This window comes from Rhopalosiphum padi, chromosome 1 (assembly GCF_020882245.1).
Source record: "Rhopalosiphum padi isolate XX-2018 chromosome 1, ASM2088224v1, whole genome shotgun sequence".
NCBI lineage: Eukaryota > Metazoa > Arthropoda > Insecta > Hemiptera > Aphididae > Rhopalosiphum > Rhopalosiphum padi.
In genome coordinates this window covers 85,170,571-85,191,462 of record NC_083597.1, presented here as the reverse complement: position 1 = coordinate 85,191,462, position 20,892 = coordinate 85,170,571, and the positions used below count along the sequence as shown (strand labels likewise).

The 20,892-nt window shown below is 29.4% G+C and overlaps 2 protein-coding genes across 2 annotated transcripts; one reads left to right on the top strand and one right to left on the bottom strand.

Moving 5' to 3' along the window:
- The first annotated feature begins 9,571 nt into the window (after positions 1 to 9,571).
- LOC132920791 (uncharacterized) lies at positions 9,572 to 15,286 on the top strand. Its single transcript, XM_060983467.1, has 7 exons — positions 9,572 to 9,635; positions 10,363 to 10,643; positions 11,366 to 11,620; positions 13,311 to 13,631; positions 14,773 to 14,844; positions 14,933 to 15,022; positions 15,103 to 15,286. The coding sequence occupies exons 1-7, from the start codon at positions 9,611 to 9,613 to the stop codon at positions 15,163 to 15,165; spliced, it is 1,107 nt and encodes a 368-aa protein (XP_060839450.1). The 5' UTR covers positions 9,572 to 9,610; the 3' UTR covers positions 15,166 to 15,286.
- On the bottom strand, positions 14,905 to 19,647 carry LOC132920756 (methylcrotonoyl-CoA carboxylase beta chain, mitochondrial). Its single transcript, XM_060983405.1, has 12 exons — positions 19,544 to 19,647; positions 19,279 to 19,457; positions 18,578 to 18,828; positions 18,277 to 18,517; positions 18,042 to 18,220; positions 16,934 to 17,138; positions 16,706 to 16,855; positions 16,007 to 16,073; positions 15,748 to 15,904; positions 15,529 to 15,643; positions 15,377 to 15,462; positions 14,905 to 15,287 (listed from the first exon to the last, which is right to left on the bottom strand). Exons 2-12 carry the CDS (start codon positions 19,408 to 19,410, stop codon positions 15,170 to 15,172), a joined length of 1,701 nt encoding a protein of 566 aa, XP_060839388.1. The 5' UTR covers positions 19,411 to 19,457; positions 19,544 to 19,647; the 3' UTR covers positions 14,905 to 15,169.
- Positions 19,648 to 20,892: the final 1,245 nt, after the last annotated feature.

The following is a 20,892-nucleotide window of genomic DNA, read 5'->3' as shown; positions in this document are numbered from 1 at the left end:
TGTCAGATCATTACCGTGGCACACAAGACGGGCAGCTCTAACGAGAGCGATACACCCGTAACGCGGAACTCTTAAGAGTCACTGGAACTGTGCCATCTGCTCACTAGATCTGACGTACGCGCGAATCGTTATTTCTGCGGAACGTAACCAGCCGTAGTCCTGCGCGTGTCGTCAATGACAATACGCACAGGGAAACGGGGTTTTACGAATATACGTTCTGTTTGGGAAACATACTTGAACACTTACGAATAACGTATTCCTATACGAATGACTGTTTATCACATAACACGGAAACAGAAAAAATAAAATATGCATTAACGCAAATATTTAATACAGTTGTGACGATCAGTGTTCGCGCACAAACCAACCACTGATGCACTGCCCGAATGGTGTCAGACTTAGATTATAGGCCAAGGTCGAATTTTGTTTGAGCATATTAGAGCTTGAGCTAAGGAAATGTTAGAGCTGCGAATAGGTATGAATAAAAATATAAAATCACTACTTAATAATACGAGTACAAGCAATGTAATGTGCAGGCAACATAATATGTTAAAGATCAAAAAATAAAGACATCAAGATGCCTTTCCTAGTCGCGCAAGTCTGCCCGGGGTGGGTCTTGCTACGACGGAGGAAAGACAGCGACTGTGAATGCTGGTCGTTTTGCAGGGCCTTTTATACTCGGTTCATTAGCGATAACACAGGACCGATATCGTGTTCTGTGACAGATAACAAGAAACCGTAGAAATCCCAATAGTGCAATCGCCGATAAACGCACAATTTAAATAAAAGTTATTATGAGAATAAAATAATTATAATAATAATAAAAATAGTAATATTAATAATAATAATAAGATTAGGAATAAGAATAATAAAAATGATAATAATAAAAAGAAAAAGAAGAATCTAGAACCTTATCTGTGCATCTCCCCCACACCGAACGGAAAAATCCCCCCTCTCGGACAAAAAATTAAAACTTAAAATATTAAACAATTATTTATTATGTACACACTTTTCATGGGATCTTAAGACTTTTCCAGAGTTTTTTCCAACACGTTCTTTTCGTATTCGCGTACCTAGTTTGCGTCTTTTGAAAGCCGTGCGTACGATTTTTTCACCGTACGACCGCCGACAAACTGCAGTCCCCCGGACGTTTTTCTTCATTCTTTTTATTTTCGCACATAGGATAGCGGACACCGATCGATGTACGTGATATTTATTCTATTGTTATTGCTTTAATGTACACGTATATAATTGACGTACACGTATACGTTTGATTCGAAGAACATTTGTCGATGTACAATACTGTTTTTTTTTATTCAATAAATTGTATTATATATTTATATTATTTTTGTTGTTCTCGGTAGTTAAACTTTTACGTCATACTTATATCTTCAACCCGCGGGCCGTTTCTCGACGACGTTTGTGTCACACAATACTGTATGTCTGTATACATGGGTGTATTGATGTATCGTGTATATATATATATAGGTAATAATACATGATAAGTTTTTTGTAGGTGTATTGATGGAGTTATAATAAATAGTTTATTAGTTCCTTATATTTATATTAAAAGAAAATTAATAACAAACATTATTTAGCCAGCTTAATATTATTTTATTACTATTTATTATAGATTATAATATAAAATATGAATAAAATATAGTTTACGTTTTAAATTATGTCTATAGCCAACATACGATAAAAATAAAAAATACTAATTAATTAAGCACAATAAGTATTAAATAGGTACATAGCCAGAGGGGTAGCAAGTAGCAACAGTATTGAAAAATGTGCCTAGTAAAAGTAAAAGTAATATTTTTATTCTATTATCAAAATCACATATTTTTCATTATACATTTTGAAATGTGTATGAATTTGTTTGTTTATACACACTACGTGTGAACTTACAACTGAATGACGGATGTCAGCAGCTTGGACCCACGAAAACGTTCAACGACGCAGGTGACATTAATAATTACATTACATTTACACTCTGAAATACACTATAAGAACCAAAACTAAACAACTATAAACTAAATCTTAAATTATTAAATATGGTTGTGATTATACCATTTTAAGAATAAATAAATCATGTATTCGTTGGAAGTGTTCGAAAGTAACTTATTGTACAGGTAAAGTTACTACAAACCCTTATGGAGTCGGTGACTGGTGAGTTATAAGTTATAATAGATCACATTATTTTATATAATATAACATTAGAATATTAAATTATTAAATTAATATACATAGGAGGTACTTGTGTAAAATGTAACAGGTATAATATGTTACAATTGTTGTATATATATAAAATATATATTAGTTCATGATATAGATTAATATAAATCAGTTAGTGTTGATTGAGTGATGAGTGTATATTGGTATCATAATGTATCGTTTTGGTGCGTGAAATGCATAGCCGCCCGACGATGCACCATTATTCGTTATGGTGTTCGTATTGCTTTTTCATCACCAATATACCAATCGTTTGTGCGTCGGCCGAGTTTTTTTTTATCGGTAACACATCAGTTTCGTTGTCAATACGGCCCTTATATGCACTTTTTCCGGACGACACATCAGGCCTAAATCGCGCATCCTCACAGTGCAAACGCGGACAGGTCACCTTGTAATTGTGCCGTATTAGATACGTTAGTTGTGCGCATATTATTATTAGTATAAATGTGCTTCGTTACAACCGTGACGTAATATTATATATATAGTATTATTGTCAATCAGTGGCCGATATATTAATATGTTTGTAGCTCGTCTTGGTTATCGGTACAGGCCATCGACATTCGACGGTTTTGTGTTAAGTGATGGTTGCGACCCACGGCCTTATTAATTCGTTTTTATGCTACCGAGCGTGGGCGGATGCGATCGGCGGTAGTGTTCACGATATGCATAAGAGAGACGTGTAAGCTGTCTCGTACCGACAGTGAACCGTATAAAATCACCACAGATGTAGTCCCATATTAGTCCACACAGCTACTGCTTGTATGTTGTCGAAACCCATTCTAAAAGGCGTGAAATAAGTATGCCCATTACACGAATATCGTCGTATTTGCATAAACGCGTGTGTATTATAAACGTATATGATTTAACGGTCGGTCACTCCGCATGGGGTAAGGTGCAGTTGTTAATATGAATTCGATCTCGATATACATTTCCTTTAGCAATGTTCTCACGGGAAATGCGGATTAAGGGGTTCATATCCGTCCCAGTTTGGATTAATTTTTAGATCACAATCCTCCCTACAAGTCTACTGGTCTATGAAAAGTAAAAAATTATTTAATATTAGCGAGTAGTCACTTTCGCGCCCACATCTCCATGTAAATTGAAATTTTCGGGGAAAGGAGTGTTTTGCGAATTTTAAATCTATGCTCATGGCATGTTCGCAGAAATAGTATACCTATAATTATAATTGTATAATTTAAAATTATAAAGACATTTAACTGTTAATGGATCATTCGGATTTGATATATTTTAGTAGTCTGCAACTGAACAATGAAGTGTTGATTATCATAATTCACTTATTTATTTTCCAAAAACAACCAACAATACAACATTCATTGAGTAGAAATAGTGTATCGTGAAATGCTAAAATGACTATACTTAAAACTATATGTACCTACTGTAATTAAAATGTTGATTATTAAGTGTTTTTAGCGCACAAAATGTTTTTGCAACTCATCTAACAACACTTGTAAAGTTTCAGAGTCGAAAAATAAATCCTTCACCGCGAAAACTTGCATATGAGTTTTTTTTCAAAAAAGTGGTTTTCGCGTACTTAGGTGCTTAATAATTGAATTTTTGAAATTTTTTTGATATAAAAAGAAAGTCCGATAGTCCCTTATGCACGTTATAACATTTTTAGAGGCATCGCGAGTACGCTTCCGTCTTAAAAATACGTATATTTAGTTTTTTAGGTGAAAAACGGCAAAACCGTGGTCGGTCGTAATATAAAATAAAAATCTCTATTATTTCGTGTATTTTTGCGCGCAAACTGTTTCGGCAACCCGTCTTACGACGAGTGTAAAGTTTCAGAGTCCAAAAATAAATCCTTCACCGCAAAAACTTGCATACGAATTATATTTAATATTTATTTTTAAACCATAATTTTTTTTTTAATTATTTGTTATGCAAGATACATTATAAGCGTATAAGTTTTAGTATCAAAGGTATCAACAAACTTATTTTATTTTATTTAAAAAATCATCAGGAATTGATGGTAAATTTAATGTTGTCATAGTGGAAAAAGAAGGAAATATTTGTGCCCTACCTTCAATGAACCCCACGAGCCGCCACTGGTTGCACGTACAAATAGGTAACGACAAACGGTAGAGAATATAGTTGGCGTGCGGCGATGGAACAACCGGCGAAAAAGCCGGCCGGTTACAATGATACAAATATTAAAAACGTACTGAAGCGCTTAACACCGAGTAGGTTGCTATATGAAGTAGTGGCACGCTCGGACGCACGTCAATATTAAAACGGCCTGGTGTACGACGTTTACGCGTCGCAACGCGGGCGGAAGCTGACGAACAGCAGCCGAACGCAATCGCGGGGGACGCATAAAAATAATACGGCGACCGATGAATAGAAGTCGATCCAAACCGCTAGTGGCATTTTGCGGTGGTACAAAAATGCAATGTCGGTGTCGGAGACGTCTCACCAAGATATTGTAAAAGTAAAAAAAAAATAATCAAACATCGTGTTATGGGATTACAGCTAGTGACTATCGCAGCCAATAATGGTCAGCATGTCTTATTGAGTGACGACGTCTAGTCGCGGTGACACGACGGTACTGAACGAGATCCATATATTTATATTATCTATATGACCTGACTGTGGCTGTGGTGACGGTACATATTTATTTATTATAATATATCAAAATATTGTAGTGACATAATTACATCACTGACATCGTGTCACGGACACCAAACGGGACGCATTAATTTGCATCGGCATGCGCTCGGAATGCTGCATGTATATACATATATTATACATATCGATCTGGCGCTTGCCTCGCCGGACCGGTAATTTGATTGGGATTGCCGTTGACCACCGCAATGCTGACCTGTGAAAAATTATTATTATTGTAAAAGTAAAAAATAAAAATAAATCAAATATCGCGTAATAGTAAGCTCACAACCAATGGTCAGCAAATCTTTATATACGTTTATAAGACTCACTTTGGGACCAGTACAAAGTGAGTCTTATATCCGAATGAATCTTATAGGCGAAGTGGAGAAAAAAAATTAATTACATATTTATGGGTTTTATTTGACTACATATTTTGCTTTAATTTTATAATATACTTTAATACATAATATTACACATTGCATACTTATTATTGAATAAATTTAAAAATTCTGATAAAAAATTAAAATTATAAATACATATTAAAAAAATTTATTAAATGTTATGATAATAATAATTTATGAAAAAAAAGTTGTAATTTTGGTTTGTTTTGAGTTATAAACTAATATTCCGAAAATATATTTCTATTGTAATCATATTACCATAACGATAATTGCGAAAATGTGAAATGCGATAAAATTATACATGTTATACATTCACACATAATAAAACATGAATCGAAACCACAAATAACCCTAAAAAAAATATGTAATTTTTAAAAATCAATTTATTTCTAAATTTTAACCAAAAATGTTTATTTCTTACCATTCATTTTTTACGGAATTTGAGTGTTATAAACGAAATGATGAGTCTTATACGTCTAACCGAATTTTTTATAATGTATTTGAATACTTCCAGACCGTTCCAGACGATTTTGAGTCTAATAAGCGACTGAACCTTTTATTCGTGAGTCTTGTAAACGGCGTCCACTGTATCCTACATAGGATTATATGTATTATTATCATTAATGTGTTGCTCTACGCATAAGTGTAGTGAAATTGTCTGTACGATGCGCCGGACAAGCCGAGTAATGCGATACACGTAAACATAATGTTATTATTAATATATTATTATAAGATATATTTATTTTATTTGTTCATTTTAGCTTTAAATACAGGCATTAATAGTTATAGAAAGTTATACTATATAATATAAATTATTTTATTAATCATTCATTACCATGGTTAATTGATATTTGTTGACGTTTTTTTAAATGTTATATTATATTAAATTATTATGCACCGAATTTATTATACTAGTTACAACATTTATTTTATTAAAAGGTAACTATAAAAAAAATTACATCTAAATATCTAATAATACTTTATTATATTTATATGGTTTATAGATATGTTAAAAAATGTTATATACTTATTGTTTAAAAATTTAAAATACAACTTTGACATAATATATTCTGTCAGTACGTGGCTTTTTTTACCTTATTTTTATATCGGAGATTTTTTCTGGCGCTTTTTTTCGATTACCCAATTGATAATAGATTGGTATAGTGCTTACACAATAATAATGTAGTATATTTCAGATTTCTGCTTTACCGGACAATCCTGTTTTTGCGGTTTTGTTTTTATTTTTTAACTTGTTTAATTAGGTTGGTACCTATAATAAAAAGTTGGTGGTCAGAACTTGACGCAAATCATTAATTAATAGACACATTGTAATTTTAATTTTTTAAGAATACGTAAATTTTTATATTATTTATATACAATAATGTAAATATTTCTTAAATACATGTTTTAAATTATTTATTATACCACTATATTAACTAACCTTAATAAATATTTATTTTTAATCATTATTAAATATTTAATGTATATTGAATTCAGTATATTTCATATAGTCATAATTTAACTAATACGTATTAAATAAATTTAAATTATTATTTATTAAATGATGAACAACCAATATTTATTTTTTAATATTTAATTATATTTATGGAAATAATTAAAATTAAATATTAACTGTTAAATCAATTTTAAATATTTATCAACCTTAATCATTGAAAATAGTTAACGGGGGTCGTAATATAAAAAAAAAATATCGATAATATCCTGTTTTTTTTTTACGTAAACTGTTTTTGCCACTCATTTAACAGTGCGTGTAAAGTTTCAGAATTCAAAAATGAATCCTTCAGTGCGAAAACTTGCATACGAGTTTTTTTTTCAAAAAAGTAAGTCTGGAGTACGGTTTCATCTTAAAAATACGTATATTTTGCTTTTTAGGGAAAAACTGCAAAAAGTGACCGGGGGCAGTAATAGTAAAAAATGTCTATAAAGTAGCATGCTATTACTACTAGTACTTTTTTTTATTATTGTGTTTACTCTTCGGGGATGTTATTATTTTTTTAAACAATTAAAATAATAATGAATAGTAAAAATATAATATAAAAAAAAAATTACCGCAACTTAAAATATTGTGGAACACCGATGAGATTTTGTTAAAATCAAACAGCCACTGGTCACATTGATTCATATTTATACATATTTTTCTCCTTGACTGAAAATTACCACGTACACGTTTAATTATACGTGCGTCTTGACCTTCACGTACAGGTACGGCGAACGGATATATATAATATAGTTTGCGACGACGGCGATTGCACGAGGACAGAACGGACAGGACTCTGCCGTCAGATTTCGAAAAAGAGGAAAAATAGGTACAGGTAGTCTGCGGACAGCCAGCTCACAGGTCCTGTCGGTCCTGATACTGGGTAACCATCGTCCTGTCGGTAACGCTGTCTCTGTCCGGTCGCCGACGATTTTGCAGGGCACCTGCACCGGCTGCTCCGTACTCGGAAATAATAGCTGCTGAGTCGACACTACTGACATTTGTATTCCAAGCAACTCACCCCGTACCGTCTTTGCCTTCAACGCGTCGTCGTTAACGTATAGTCATCAGTCATCACTATTGGGGCCGAGTCGTGGTCCACGTGTGTAACAATAGCCGCTGTATGGTCCGTCACTCAGCGACAGCGATAACCACCGTCCTAGCGTCACATTAATCCAAACATAGGCAAATCCAAAAGACGAGAGAAAAAGTGTACATCGCCACCGTTCTATTAATGTATCTATACTTATGTGTGACCAATAAAATAATAATAATAACGATTATTACGACTGCATATCACACATGTGCGTCGTTACATTCCAAATTTCGTTAACGATTGTTAACCGCGTGTCATACTTTATACGGCCTAAAAGTTTGATATTATGTCGATTCACTCTTATATTAATGAAACTAACAGCACTAAATGATTTATGTTGTGATACTATGATGATTTTATCATGCGCATAAGAAATGGGATGGCCGGATGAGTAGAGAAAAATTGTTTGGAAGCTAATAAGGATCATTACTGTATATAAGTAGAAACAGTAGTATTGACTTAAATCATTTAATCATGAGTTATTTGGAATTTACTCAACTACGCCGTGTTAAATAACTATATATTATACTAGCTGTAGTACCTATAAAAAATATGCACTATGCACATGTCACCAATTTGTAATCGGCGAATATGTGTAACTTCACAATTTACTTTATTTTAGGAATAAATTAACTTATAATAGTTTTATAATAAATGGTTAGCTTGAGTGGCTTTAAATATAATAGATATTATAATATGAATTATTATCGTCGCATGACTGTTGTACTATAATTATTTAGATAGATAGGTACAAGATAACTAATAATTATTATTAAAGTAAATCGTAAATTATTATTATATTTTTTTGTTTGTAGCATAGTAGCTAGCACATTATTGGTACCTATTGGCTATTAACCATTTTTATCTACAACATTATTTTAATTTTTATCGTGGGGGTAAAAGTACCAATTATTGAAGTTGAATATTTTAATAGAGTTCAAATAAATAATAAAATAAGTTTAATACTTTAATGTGGGAACCATCACGTCAAGCTTTGTACTTGTGCAGTTGTCCACCGTTCATACGTGTTATTATTAATTATAATTATTACTGATATTATTTTAATAAACGCGTTTTAACTCCTAAACAAAAAAAATAAATATTTTTTCCGAGATAGGTAATCATTTATCATTATTATTCATTTCGATATGATAAACGTGTCTTAAAGTATATTTGAATTAACTTAAATGTGCGTGTAAATTTATTGGTGTCACATTGTATTATTATAAATTGTAAGAAACATAAAAATTAACTCAAATTAAAATTAAAATAGTCCATAACTTCTTGTTTTTGTATTTTAACATTTTTCATACTTAAATGAATTCAATAATAATTACAAATTACAAAACACACATTAAAAATTATGATTATCAAATTACTTTAAAAGAGGGCATTAAATCTTATTGACTAGGCGTCTGGGTCTATATATTTTATTTTAAAATGTGAATTCCTATATTTACTTATATTTTACAAATTTAAATCATATAAATATATATAATTTATAGTGAAAACACTAACTATAATATCATTGATTATAAATTATAATTACCTACCTACCTATCGTAGTAGTTCTTACTGTTGTTAATATATTTATAAAATCATAATAATGAATACTAATATATTCTACTATACTGATTACTAAATAACCTAGCTAACTTAGTTGATTAATTAAATAAATCGACAAGAATTATGGTATTTAATAAGAACAGTGCTTATTTAAGGGCAACTAAGTACTTAAACTATTTGCTCCGATCAATGTGTATCATCACGAAAATACCCTGTAAGTATTCTTTTCTTATATAGTTATATACGTATCTATATTTATTTCATTAAAATTCCAATAAAAGCCTTCAACATGTACGGGTATAGTAGCCTTTTAGTATTTAATCCTTTAATCTATAATTTAGCTAAAGTATTATTATTTACATTCATTAAATAAATATTTTAGATAAAATACCTAACTATTAACTAATTTTCTATGATATTCCAGATTATGATTTATTAATGGCATTAAAGTACCTATCTACATTTTACATTATTAATACATTAAATATATGTACCTTGTACCTACTACTTACCACCATTAAGTAGCCAAGTTGGCACATATCTATATTAATAGTAAGCCACTGTAAAATATACTATATGTTTTCAATCATTTTATTTATTATGTAATGATAGTTAATATAAATAAGCTGTAACTTGTAAGTAAGTTATAAAGAGGGACAGGACTCATTTATATTGTTACCTATTTAACTATTCAAATCCTCAGGATACAGCCTTCATTCTATATTATAATATAATATAATGTATGCCATAATATGGTACACGAGTTATTTAAATAGAATCCGTAGAATGCCTACGGAATTCTTCGTGCACATATTATACGGTATCAAATAAATATACATACCACCCATGATAGTATGCTATTTAAAATGATCGAATCTACTTATAATAAACCCCTCATAGTTCATACCTAAAATCGTAATGATTTAAATTGTATTCATCAGCCGAAGAGAACGCATTTGAGACTCATCATCAGGGCGATAGATATTTCATATTGGAATGGATGTACACGGTAATATTCTACACGTTTTCGTGTTTTATATTTTACCGTCTTATCTACTCAGAGAGTATATTGAAACCGTTCTTGGACGACCTGACGCTGGACAACATAAACTACGCGCTGATGACATCGCTGTCCGTCCTTATTGTTGTGTTGAATCCGTTGTTAGCGAGCAAAGCACACCAGAACCGAGAAAAATATTTCAAACTCTGGAGAGAATATCAGGTTTAAATACATTATACTTATACCATGTATATTATCCTGCATATTATATCATACATAATACGCCATCATAAATTATGAGTACCTATTTATGACCATTGACCGTGGATCTAATTATGTAGGCCAATAGGAAAACCATGATTACATTTTTACAAATAACTTAATATTACATCCAATTATGTAATGTAAGGCAAAAATATAATTATTTTTTTACGAGTTTATTTTTATTTAATAATTTTGGGGTACCTATGTTTTCTATAATAAATAATAATATGCTTAATCTATACAGGGCAGTTTATTTACTTTATAAAATCGTCATTGGATGCACAGGTCAAAATAAAATGAAGAGGTAATATATTATACCACCAATTATTTTTAATTTTATAGGAAATCGCTAAAAATACAATAAAATTGTGTTAATTTATATTTTAAATTATAAATATTAGTGGTTACATGAGATATGTATAAATATCAAAGTAATTATTTAAATAATTAGGTATGTATTAACATTTTAAAACTCCAAGTAATAATAAGAAGCAGGAATTAAGGGTCACTTTCTATGCAAAATTTTAATTGAACTCTATCGGTTAATAATCAAATATTTTTTAAATGTTATGTTAAATATAAATATTGTGAGCGATAGGTTTGTTCACCTTGAAAATATACATACACTAGGTACCTATATTATATTTAAACATGTCAATTATTTCCTATTTATTTAACAGATACAATATGAACAGTACTATGTTTCGGAATTGAAGCTCGGCTCATCGATTCTTATCGTTTTGCTCATCATTGGTTGTACGATCGTAACAACGCTCGAGTTGGTCGCAAACTGCGCCTTGACATCGCAAGTAAAACCCATTTACATGTACGCTCATTGGCTCATTTATTTTTACTCAAACCTTACAACCATTCAGTGGGTCACGGATTGCTATTTATTGACTATAGCCTCTAAGAAATTGCTCAATAAATTTTTGGTAAGTTTTATGTCTTTGATGCTCTAGTGCTCTACTACGACTACACAAATGGCATAATTATGGCACACAGGGCTGAAAACGAGTTGTATCCCTCAGTTTTTTTCGGGTTACATACAAGTTTAGTAATAATTTAGTATAATATTATTATATATTTTCGTATTCGCTCTTCTACTCTCGTACTATTCAAGATGAAACCTAGTGTTTCATTACACTTCATGTAATCATACACGCAGTATTTTAAAGTACTTAGATGGTTGTATGTATCTATTTCTAATATAGGTAGTATAGGTAGATACATAATTCCATTTTGTCCTGCATAAAATATGTTGCAGTAGAAAGTATTGTAATGATGTGGTGACATATCATAGTTGTATATTTTGTAAAGCAGTTTAAACATAACAAATAAAATAAATAATGGTCAAGTTTTTGCGCGCATTTAACGGTTAATTTCAATGTAAATCTTTTATTCCTGATGATAGGGACAATTCACATTGTAAGGTCATGTAGAAAGTAGAAACTCACACGTGTTTTTGACAATGGGGTACAAAACGTGTGTCGCCAAAAACAAGGGATAGTTAGGATAAAGCTAGGTCCTTGGAAACATAGAGGCATTTGATGGGAGTATGGGACTTCCAACGACTCTGTACGGCATGACCACGTCTGTATTACAGACTGCTGTTTATTGTAAATAATAACAATTTTATACCAAACGTAGCTGTAGCACTCCGAGTTATTTTAACATCGCGATTGCATCAAGTGAAAAAAGCTTTTCTAAATTAAAGATAATTAACAACTATTGAGTGAAGTGATGAAAAACCTTGAATTTTAAAAATATATTAACTGATTTTGCATAAGAAAAGGTTCGAAAAATAAATTTAATTTAATGTATTTTTAATTTTGAAGTTAAATATTTTCAAATTTTCAATGTATAAATAAATAGGTACTTATTATTGTTAATGTATGATAACGATAATGAATGTATAATGCCGGTTAAAAATATGACTTGTAATATTTCAGAACATTTATTTCAATTTTATAATTTCAGGGGCGCAATTTCAATGAAAAGACTGAGGGTGCTGAAGCTCCTCTATCTTTTTTTATAACGTTATCTTGAGGTTATGGATACCTGTTACTATTAAAATTTAATTAACATGAAACAATTTGCTGGTGCTAATTTCAAAATTGGGGGTGCTCAAGCCCCCCTCAAATTGCACCTATGATAGTTTTTATATTTTATAAAGAAAACTGAGGTCGGTCAAAATATACATAATTAATATCTATGTATTATATTTTATGAACTGCAACTGTATATAGATATTGTAATTTTGTTTACAATTATATGTTTCTTGAGATACTGCAACAGTATGGATAGTACTTTTTATTAACATCTATACCTATATGATAGATATTATTTTTATCTATTATAAATTATTTTATATTATAATTTTTAAGAAGCCTCATAATAATATATTATTATATATTATTTTAGACGAATTTCATCTATATTTTGTATTTGTAATAACCCGAAAAGTGAAAACATTTTGCAATTAAAAGATGCAAGGAACGCGATGAAACACTTGCGCCCCTGTTTCACTATTGAACTATATGTATACTTACAACCTACACAATTATACTTAAATTATGAATATATTTATAACTCCTGTATTGGCTGTATTGATATTTGATATAGGCACAGACAATAACTGTTGATACGTCGGACAGAATCGATGGCGGTGGCATAGATGTTGAAACGCACGTGTCCCATTTTGTTGAACTTTGGCGAAAACTTTCCGACATGTCCAGTGGGCTGATAGATACCGGTTGCGGCTTGTACGAATTAAATTTCGCCGTGCAGTCGGTGATCGTCGTGCAAGCTCTATACGGTATCGCTGCCCTGTACATTGGTCAACATCAATCAATCGTACACTACAACGTATACTTCCCGACTGCTGCGTGGTCGATTATAAATGTGGTTGTTCTGTGCGAGGCTGCGTACTCAGTCACTAATCAAGTGGGTACATCATGCACACCCATAATAACCCATACCCAAGAGATGTATAATAATATAGTATACCGCACGTTTAAAGATAACGTCGCCGTTTTTAAATAACGCACGTAATGATGAAAAACTACTTAAAATGAGACGCTCTAGTGCTCTACAAACATTGACTTATTGCGTTCGCGGTTTGCGTATAAATTATGTCATGGTCAAAGTTTTTATAATTCGGGTATTATTCAAAATAATGATCATCATATTCAAGCAAGAATAAATCTGTTTTAAGAATGTTTCGTTACGTCGTTTAATACTGTAGCAATTATGTACAGTGTAATTGTAATACCTACATACTACATAGACACATAGTGTAGTATGCATGCGTGTGGACAAAGTACTTATACACTTTTGTTTTTCTTAAATATCATTGTAATTGCCTATATCAAACCCTTTAAATAACAAGTATACTATGCACTGTGAAGGGTTATTAATGTTATTATAGACTTATAGTATAGCATAGTAAGATTGTAAGAATATCTACTGTAGTATTGTATTTGTATAATATAGAAAATATTATATATAACAGTAACAGTGTGAGAGAGTTTTTACGAGACAATTATCTCGCAACTTAAATGGGATGGTAAATGACAAGTGGATACTTAGGGGTAAATGAGTTTTGGAAAAAGTATTCAATACTTTATATTTATATAATACTACTACTATTATTATGTAATAAAATTAAAATTATAAAGTTTAGAATGTTTCAATTAGAATTTAGAATTCCGATATTACTTATTGATTTACACCTTAGATCATATACTATCTAGTTATTAGATTTTAGTATAAAATCAAAGATAAACATTAAATCATTTAATCTATAAAAAAAATAAAATTGATATTGATCCACTGTTAAGTTGAGAATAACTTTTTTTATAATAGTGTATGCGGAGCGAAACACTTCACAGGTCTGTGCAAATATAATAATTAATAAGTGGGTCATGGGTGGTACAACTAACATTTTTTTGTCTCACTGAAGGATAGATACTATAATATATTTACATATATTTGTGATATACCCTTTAAAAGTTTAAATATAATAAAATATTAAAATTATAAATAAAAAATAAGCTAGTTAATATAAATTACTATTTTACTATAGGTGGGTTTCAAAACCAATATAGCAATACAATCAATAGCTTGCAATAACTTTAGTTTAGAAACTCAAGAGCAGGTAATTGTTGATGAAAGAGGTTTTATAATGATTTTTTCGAATTGATTTCAGTACACAACATTAATGATACCTTAACTATTTATATTAGATTTTCACAGCTTTGAAAACTATCCAATCCCACATACCTGTAATAACTGTAAATGGTTACTTCACTATGGATCGAACATACATTTTGAGCGTAAGTAAAGAATATAATAAAATAATTTAATAAATAATTATCATGAAAACATAATAAAATAAATGCATTGATTTTGACAGTATCTAGGAGTAGCTGTATCATACATCATTGTTCTGGCACAATTTAAGATTGGTACTTCTTAATTGATTACATCCGGAAAATTCCATACTTGGTCTGCTGTACTGGTGAATTATGAATGGCAGATAAGCTCATTGCCAAAACTTGTCTTGTCTGAACAGGATCAATAATACCATCATCCCAACATCTATTAATATTTTGGATATCAATATGACATGATCACAAATTTTCATTCCAATTAAAACTTTTGTTTTGACTGATTATCATTTTACTTACCTCGCACTGGAATAAAATGGATTTCCTTCATTCTCAAATTGTCTGATCACTGGATCTTTTAACATTTTTTCTTCTTCTTTTGTTAACTATAAAAATAATAACTATAAAGAAATCATATTATTAAAACTGTAACAATAGTGAATTGGTTTCACCTGTTTTCCTTCTCTGATTTTTTTGTCATTTTGAATTTGGGCAAGAACACCTGCAGCTTGTTCGCCTCCCATTATGCTTATTCGAGAATTAGGCCACATATACATAAATCTTGGTCTACACATGAAGCATAATATAAAAAATATTGTTTTAATTTCAACCCAATCAAATTTTCTTACAAATCATTACAACTAAAAACCTGCTATTTTTGTATTACCTACCCATATGCTCGTCCACACATTCCATAATTTCCAGCACCATAAGATCCACCAATCACAACTGTAATTTTAGGAACAGATGCACAGGATACCGCTGTAACCATTTTAGCACCATTTTTAGCAATACCACCAGCTTCTGCATCTTTTCCAACCATAAAACCTAGTAAATCATTAACAATTGTCAATAAGCTATTGAAAATAAAAAATATTTAGATATTTTTTTTATAATTATTAAAATGTTTTTAAGTATAATTCAACATACCAGTAATGTTTTGCAAAAATAACAGTGGAATATTTCTCTGACAACATAGTTCAATAAAATGTGTACCCTGAAAGAAATTTAATTTTGAATTAAAATTAATATTTAATAAATCTAATTATGATGCAAGGGAATATTTTAAGAGCGCTATCAAGTATCTCCCTCCCAATTAATCATAAATGTTTAATAATAATAAATAATACATTTAAACTGTAACTAATGTATGTTAATATAAATATCTATGTTTATATTAAATATAGATGTCACTATAATTACCTAATAAATTGTAAGATTTTAAATTCTACAAAGAATAAAATTAATAATATAATTATATACAGTCATTGCCAGATAAATTGAGGCGGCGGACACTTTTCAGTAAGTGTAGGATAAACTAGTCATGATTTGTTGTTATTATTTTATTATTATTAATTAATACAATTTTTATTTTTTACTATAAAATAAAAGAATATTATCATAATATTTGATTTAATAATAATAATAATATAGTACGGAGGACCCCTAGTTTTTTGTTATTGTGCCACTGTTGCCGTCTCAATTTATCTGGCAACGACTGTAATACATAATTTATACTAAATAGTAAATAGATATAAAAATAATTTTTTTCCCTTTCCGATCACAATGAAAACTTAAATATTCTCTTGTTATTGTGATATATTAAATACTGAACTTAAATATCTATACCTTCAACGCAGACTCAGAAAATAGCACCCCATTATTACCAATTATACCAATAGGATAACCACATAGTTTAGCAAATCCAGTAACCAACGTTTCTCCGTAATTTTTCTTAAATTCAGAAAATACTGACCCATCTACTATTCTTGAAATCACCTAAATAAATTAATAATTTTAAGATAATAAAAAAAAATGTTGAATCTAAGTACAATGATAATTATTAGTAATTACTACCTCTCTGACATCATAATTCTTTTTTAAATTGTCACCAACAATTCCATATAATTCTTCATCAGGATATAATGGTGGCTCTGGCACATCAATATTATTCTTTATATTTTGTTTATTGTTATTATTATTTAAATTTGCAATAATGGTTTTGGTAATATGAAGTGCATGGTAATCATCATTAGCATAATGATCAGAAACTCCAGAAACACTAATATAAAACAAATTTTTAATAGAATACATTATAAAAAAAAATTGTCAAGTTATAAAAAATAAACTTAATTATTAAGAACTTATTCAATGATGTATTAGTGTATTAATAAATTATTTATAGACATTTAAAAAAAAATTCATATATATATTGTTTATTCATTAATTGCTAATAATACTGCAACAATATTTTATGTACTGCATACATACTTGAAATAGATTGGTATTTGCCATGCTTAGGTCATGCTCTATGAGCCATTAATAGAGCTCAGATTTCAATGCATTTGCATCTTATACAGTTATACAATGCTTTTCAAGTTACAAATGTGTTTCAAGTACTCAATATTTTAATTATAAAAATTGTTTGTCATTTATGACATTTTTTTTAAATTTTAAAGACATTTTTGATCTATTTCTAGTATTATGACAAAAAGAATTGACTTAATTAAAATATATAATATAATAGCACTATGTAATATATGTACATTATTTTAATTTTTACTATAATAACATTGGCAATTAACAGTCAATCATTTAAATTTCAAAATATTAAAGAAGCTTTCATTATACAGTGTTATACTTTTTAATTAAAGTTGTAATATTTTTATTCGGTTTCTTTTGTATTTTTTGTAACAAATTTTAAATGTCAAATAAACATTTTTTTTTTCAATTTTAATATTTATTTAATTTATTAATACATCATTTTTTTTTTTTTTAAATAATAATAAAATTAAAAAACTAAAATGATTTAATGTAAATTTATTTTTAAAAAATGTTTATAAAATCATTTTTTTAGAGCATTTTTTAATTTTTAGGTCATAATGCAGTTTTTTAAATATTTTAGGGCATTTAAATCCAAACCCTAATTAAAAATTAAAATTAAAATTATATATAATTATCTTACGAGCAATGAAGTTTGGCACCACCAAGATCTTCTGAAGATACTATTTCACCAGTTGCAGCTTTCACTAAAGGGGGGCCAGCAAGAAAAATTGTTCCAGTATTTTTGACAATTATACTTTCATCAGCCATGGCAGGTAAATAAGCAGCACCTGCTGTACAGCTTCCCATCACAACAGCTATCTGAAATATTCTTGTGATTATACATATTATATAATTTAATAATTTAAATATCTAACTTGTGTTATATTTTTTGAAGACATGATTGCTTCATTAAAAAATATTCTTCCGAAATGTTCTCTATCAGGAAAAATTTCAGCCTGTTTTTTTAAGTAGCCACCACCAGAGTCCACCAAATAAACACAAGGTAAATTATTTTCACTGGCTATTTCCTGGGCTCTTAAATGTTTTTTTACTGTGATAGGAAAGTAAGACCCACCTTTAACTGTAGCGTCGTTTGCAATAATCATGCATTCCTTTCTGTCAACAAAGAATTTATTAATTCTGAGTTAAATTAATTTATGTATAAAAAAATTGTACCTGGAAATACGTCCAATTCCTGTAATTATTCCACCACATGGAACCGTTTCTTTATAAAGTTCATATCCAGCCAACTGTGACAATTCTAAAAATGGTGAACCTGAATCCAAAAGGTAATCTATACGATCACGTACTAATAATTTTCCTTTGGATGTGTGCCTTAACTTATCTTTTGAATCACCGCCAGATATCGAATTAGTTACAGCCTTTTTCAAATTGTGCACTAAAATTTCCATTGCTGTTCGATTTTCCTACAATAAAGAATCAAAATTAAAATTGCTGATCCATATACAGGATAATTGAAAATGTAGGATCACTGTACATATAAAACTGCAAGTTTTAAGTTTTTGAATTTAAGCCAACTAAATGTTGGTAATGTAATTTATATATTATATTATTATACACCAGCGATTCTCAAATTGTTTTGTTCACAGAGCCCTTATGTTTCTAAAAAAAATTACAGAGTCCCAAAAATCAGAAATGTCTATTTGAGGCAACAATAACTAAAAAATAACTTAGATACTAAGAAATATAATAATAATTTGAATTTAATTAATATAGATATGTTCAGGGAGCCTCGGAGCCCCTAGACTACTCTAGCAGAGCACAGTTTGAGAACCTCTGTGATATACCATTCTAACTTAATTGCTCTTTAACTATTGTAACACTATCAAAAAACATAAGTTTATGAATATATTAACCTGATATTCTTTTGAATTAACATCAATATTAGTTTCCAGTACAGATCCATTTGAGACATCGGAGAAATGTGATGAACATTGACAACTACGGGAGATGACATATCTCCTCAATACTTTAGTACTGCTCAACATTATTATTGAAATACTCTTGCAATTTATTTTTAATTAAATCTTTAAATCTATAACAGTGTAAATTATCATTAAATATACATCTTTTATTTTATAAATAATGCTTATATAAGTTATTGGGTCAACGTCAAAGTACCTATAAAAAATATGTAGAATCTTTTCCCAACAACACATAGCTAATGACTACAAAACTGTTTATAACAGGAATCAATAAAAACTCTGACGTTTTACATTGAACAAAGTACATACAAAGATAAGATAAAACTTTTAGAGTTCAATAGACCACTATAATAATATATGTTATGTAGATATATAAACATTAATAATATTATATATTTATATTATACCTTTATTCCTCCAGTACTTGTATAAATATATAATTATTATAATTTTATAGGCAGTATATTTAATATATACTTAACCTATAGGCAAACTATTTATTCTAATAACAATATTATATTATTATACGGTCTATATTATATATCTAATGGTAAAATGTCCTCAATCTTAGCTCATATTTTTCATCAACTGTATAATAAATTAAATATCAAACTATTACTTAAAAATCTACCAAACATATTAAATAATTAAACATTTAATTAATTTGATTTAAATTCCATAGTAAGTAATTCTTTTCAGTAAGAAAAAAATACACAGTAAAACTATAACATTGGTCTAACCTTTAACATGGATCTAAGCACAACAGCACCTATGAAATACTGAAGTTCCCCACAATGCAGAAAATTATCTGCATAATGATCTTGGTTCAGTATAACTAATTGTTAAAAAATAAACTAATGACCTAATAAAAATTTCTGATTTAAAGATTTAAATTTCTAAGACTACTGTATCGGAATTATTAAAAAAGTTGTGATTATACCAACAGTAAACTTATAAAAGTGATATAACTATAATATTATTAAAACTGTTGTTGGAGATTATGTAAGTCTGTGTGATCAATGTATCACAACAATAATAATAAACATATAAACTCCTGGTCAAGATAGATGTCACAAAATTAATATGAAAAAAAGTAAATGGATAGTTATGCAATGCCAGTACCTAACTGTTTATATTGTGGTAGATGTTTTATTTTTGGCAGTAATGCCAATGTCAGTTTTAAATAGTATCAAAGGAACCCGCATTATTATTACATATTACAGAACCTAACCGAACCCGCAGGGGAAAGCGAAAGGAGTCATTGCTCTGGATAGGAATTTGTACTTATATTATTGTCACACATAATTTTTATTTAATGATTAATAATATTTAAATGTACAGTTTTATTAGGGATTAGAATGTTGATAAGTTTAATAAATAAAGATGTTACAATAATATTGTATTAGTACTAATATTCTAATTTTATTTATTTTAGTAGGTGTATACAATTATAAGTAAATTTTACCTTGCTCCAGATGGGATTTTATCCTGCTGGCGCTCTTGATTAGTATTGCAATAATACAATTCTGAGATATGAGGTACCAG

Bases quoted from the DNA above. Each gene is read 5' to 3' on its own strand.
- LOC132920756 (XM_060983405.1), bottom strand. From the start codon at position 19,410: ATGTTGAGCAGTACTAAAGTATTGAGGAGATATGTCATCTCCCGTAGT. The intron at 17,139-18,041 runs GTAAGATAATTA...GTTTTATATTAG, and splicing joins GGTGCCAAACTTCATTGCTC to TGTTTCTGGAGTTTCTGATC. The intron at 15,288-15,376 runs GTAAGTAAAATG...AAATATTAATAG, and splicing joins CCATTTTATTCCAGTGCGAG to ATGTTGGGATGATGGTATTA.
- LOC132920791 (XM_060983467.1), top strand. From the start codon at position 9,611: ATGTGTATCATCACGAAAATACCCT. The intron at 9,636-10,362 runs GTAAGTATTCTT...TGTATTCATCAG, and splicing joins TATCATCACGAAAATACCCT to CCGAAGAGAACGCATTTGAG. The intron at 14,845-14,932 runs GTAATTGTTGAT...TATTTATATTAG, and splicing joins GTTTAGAAACTCAAGAGCAG to ATTTTCACAGCTTTGAAAAC.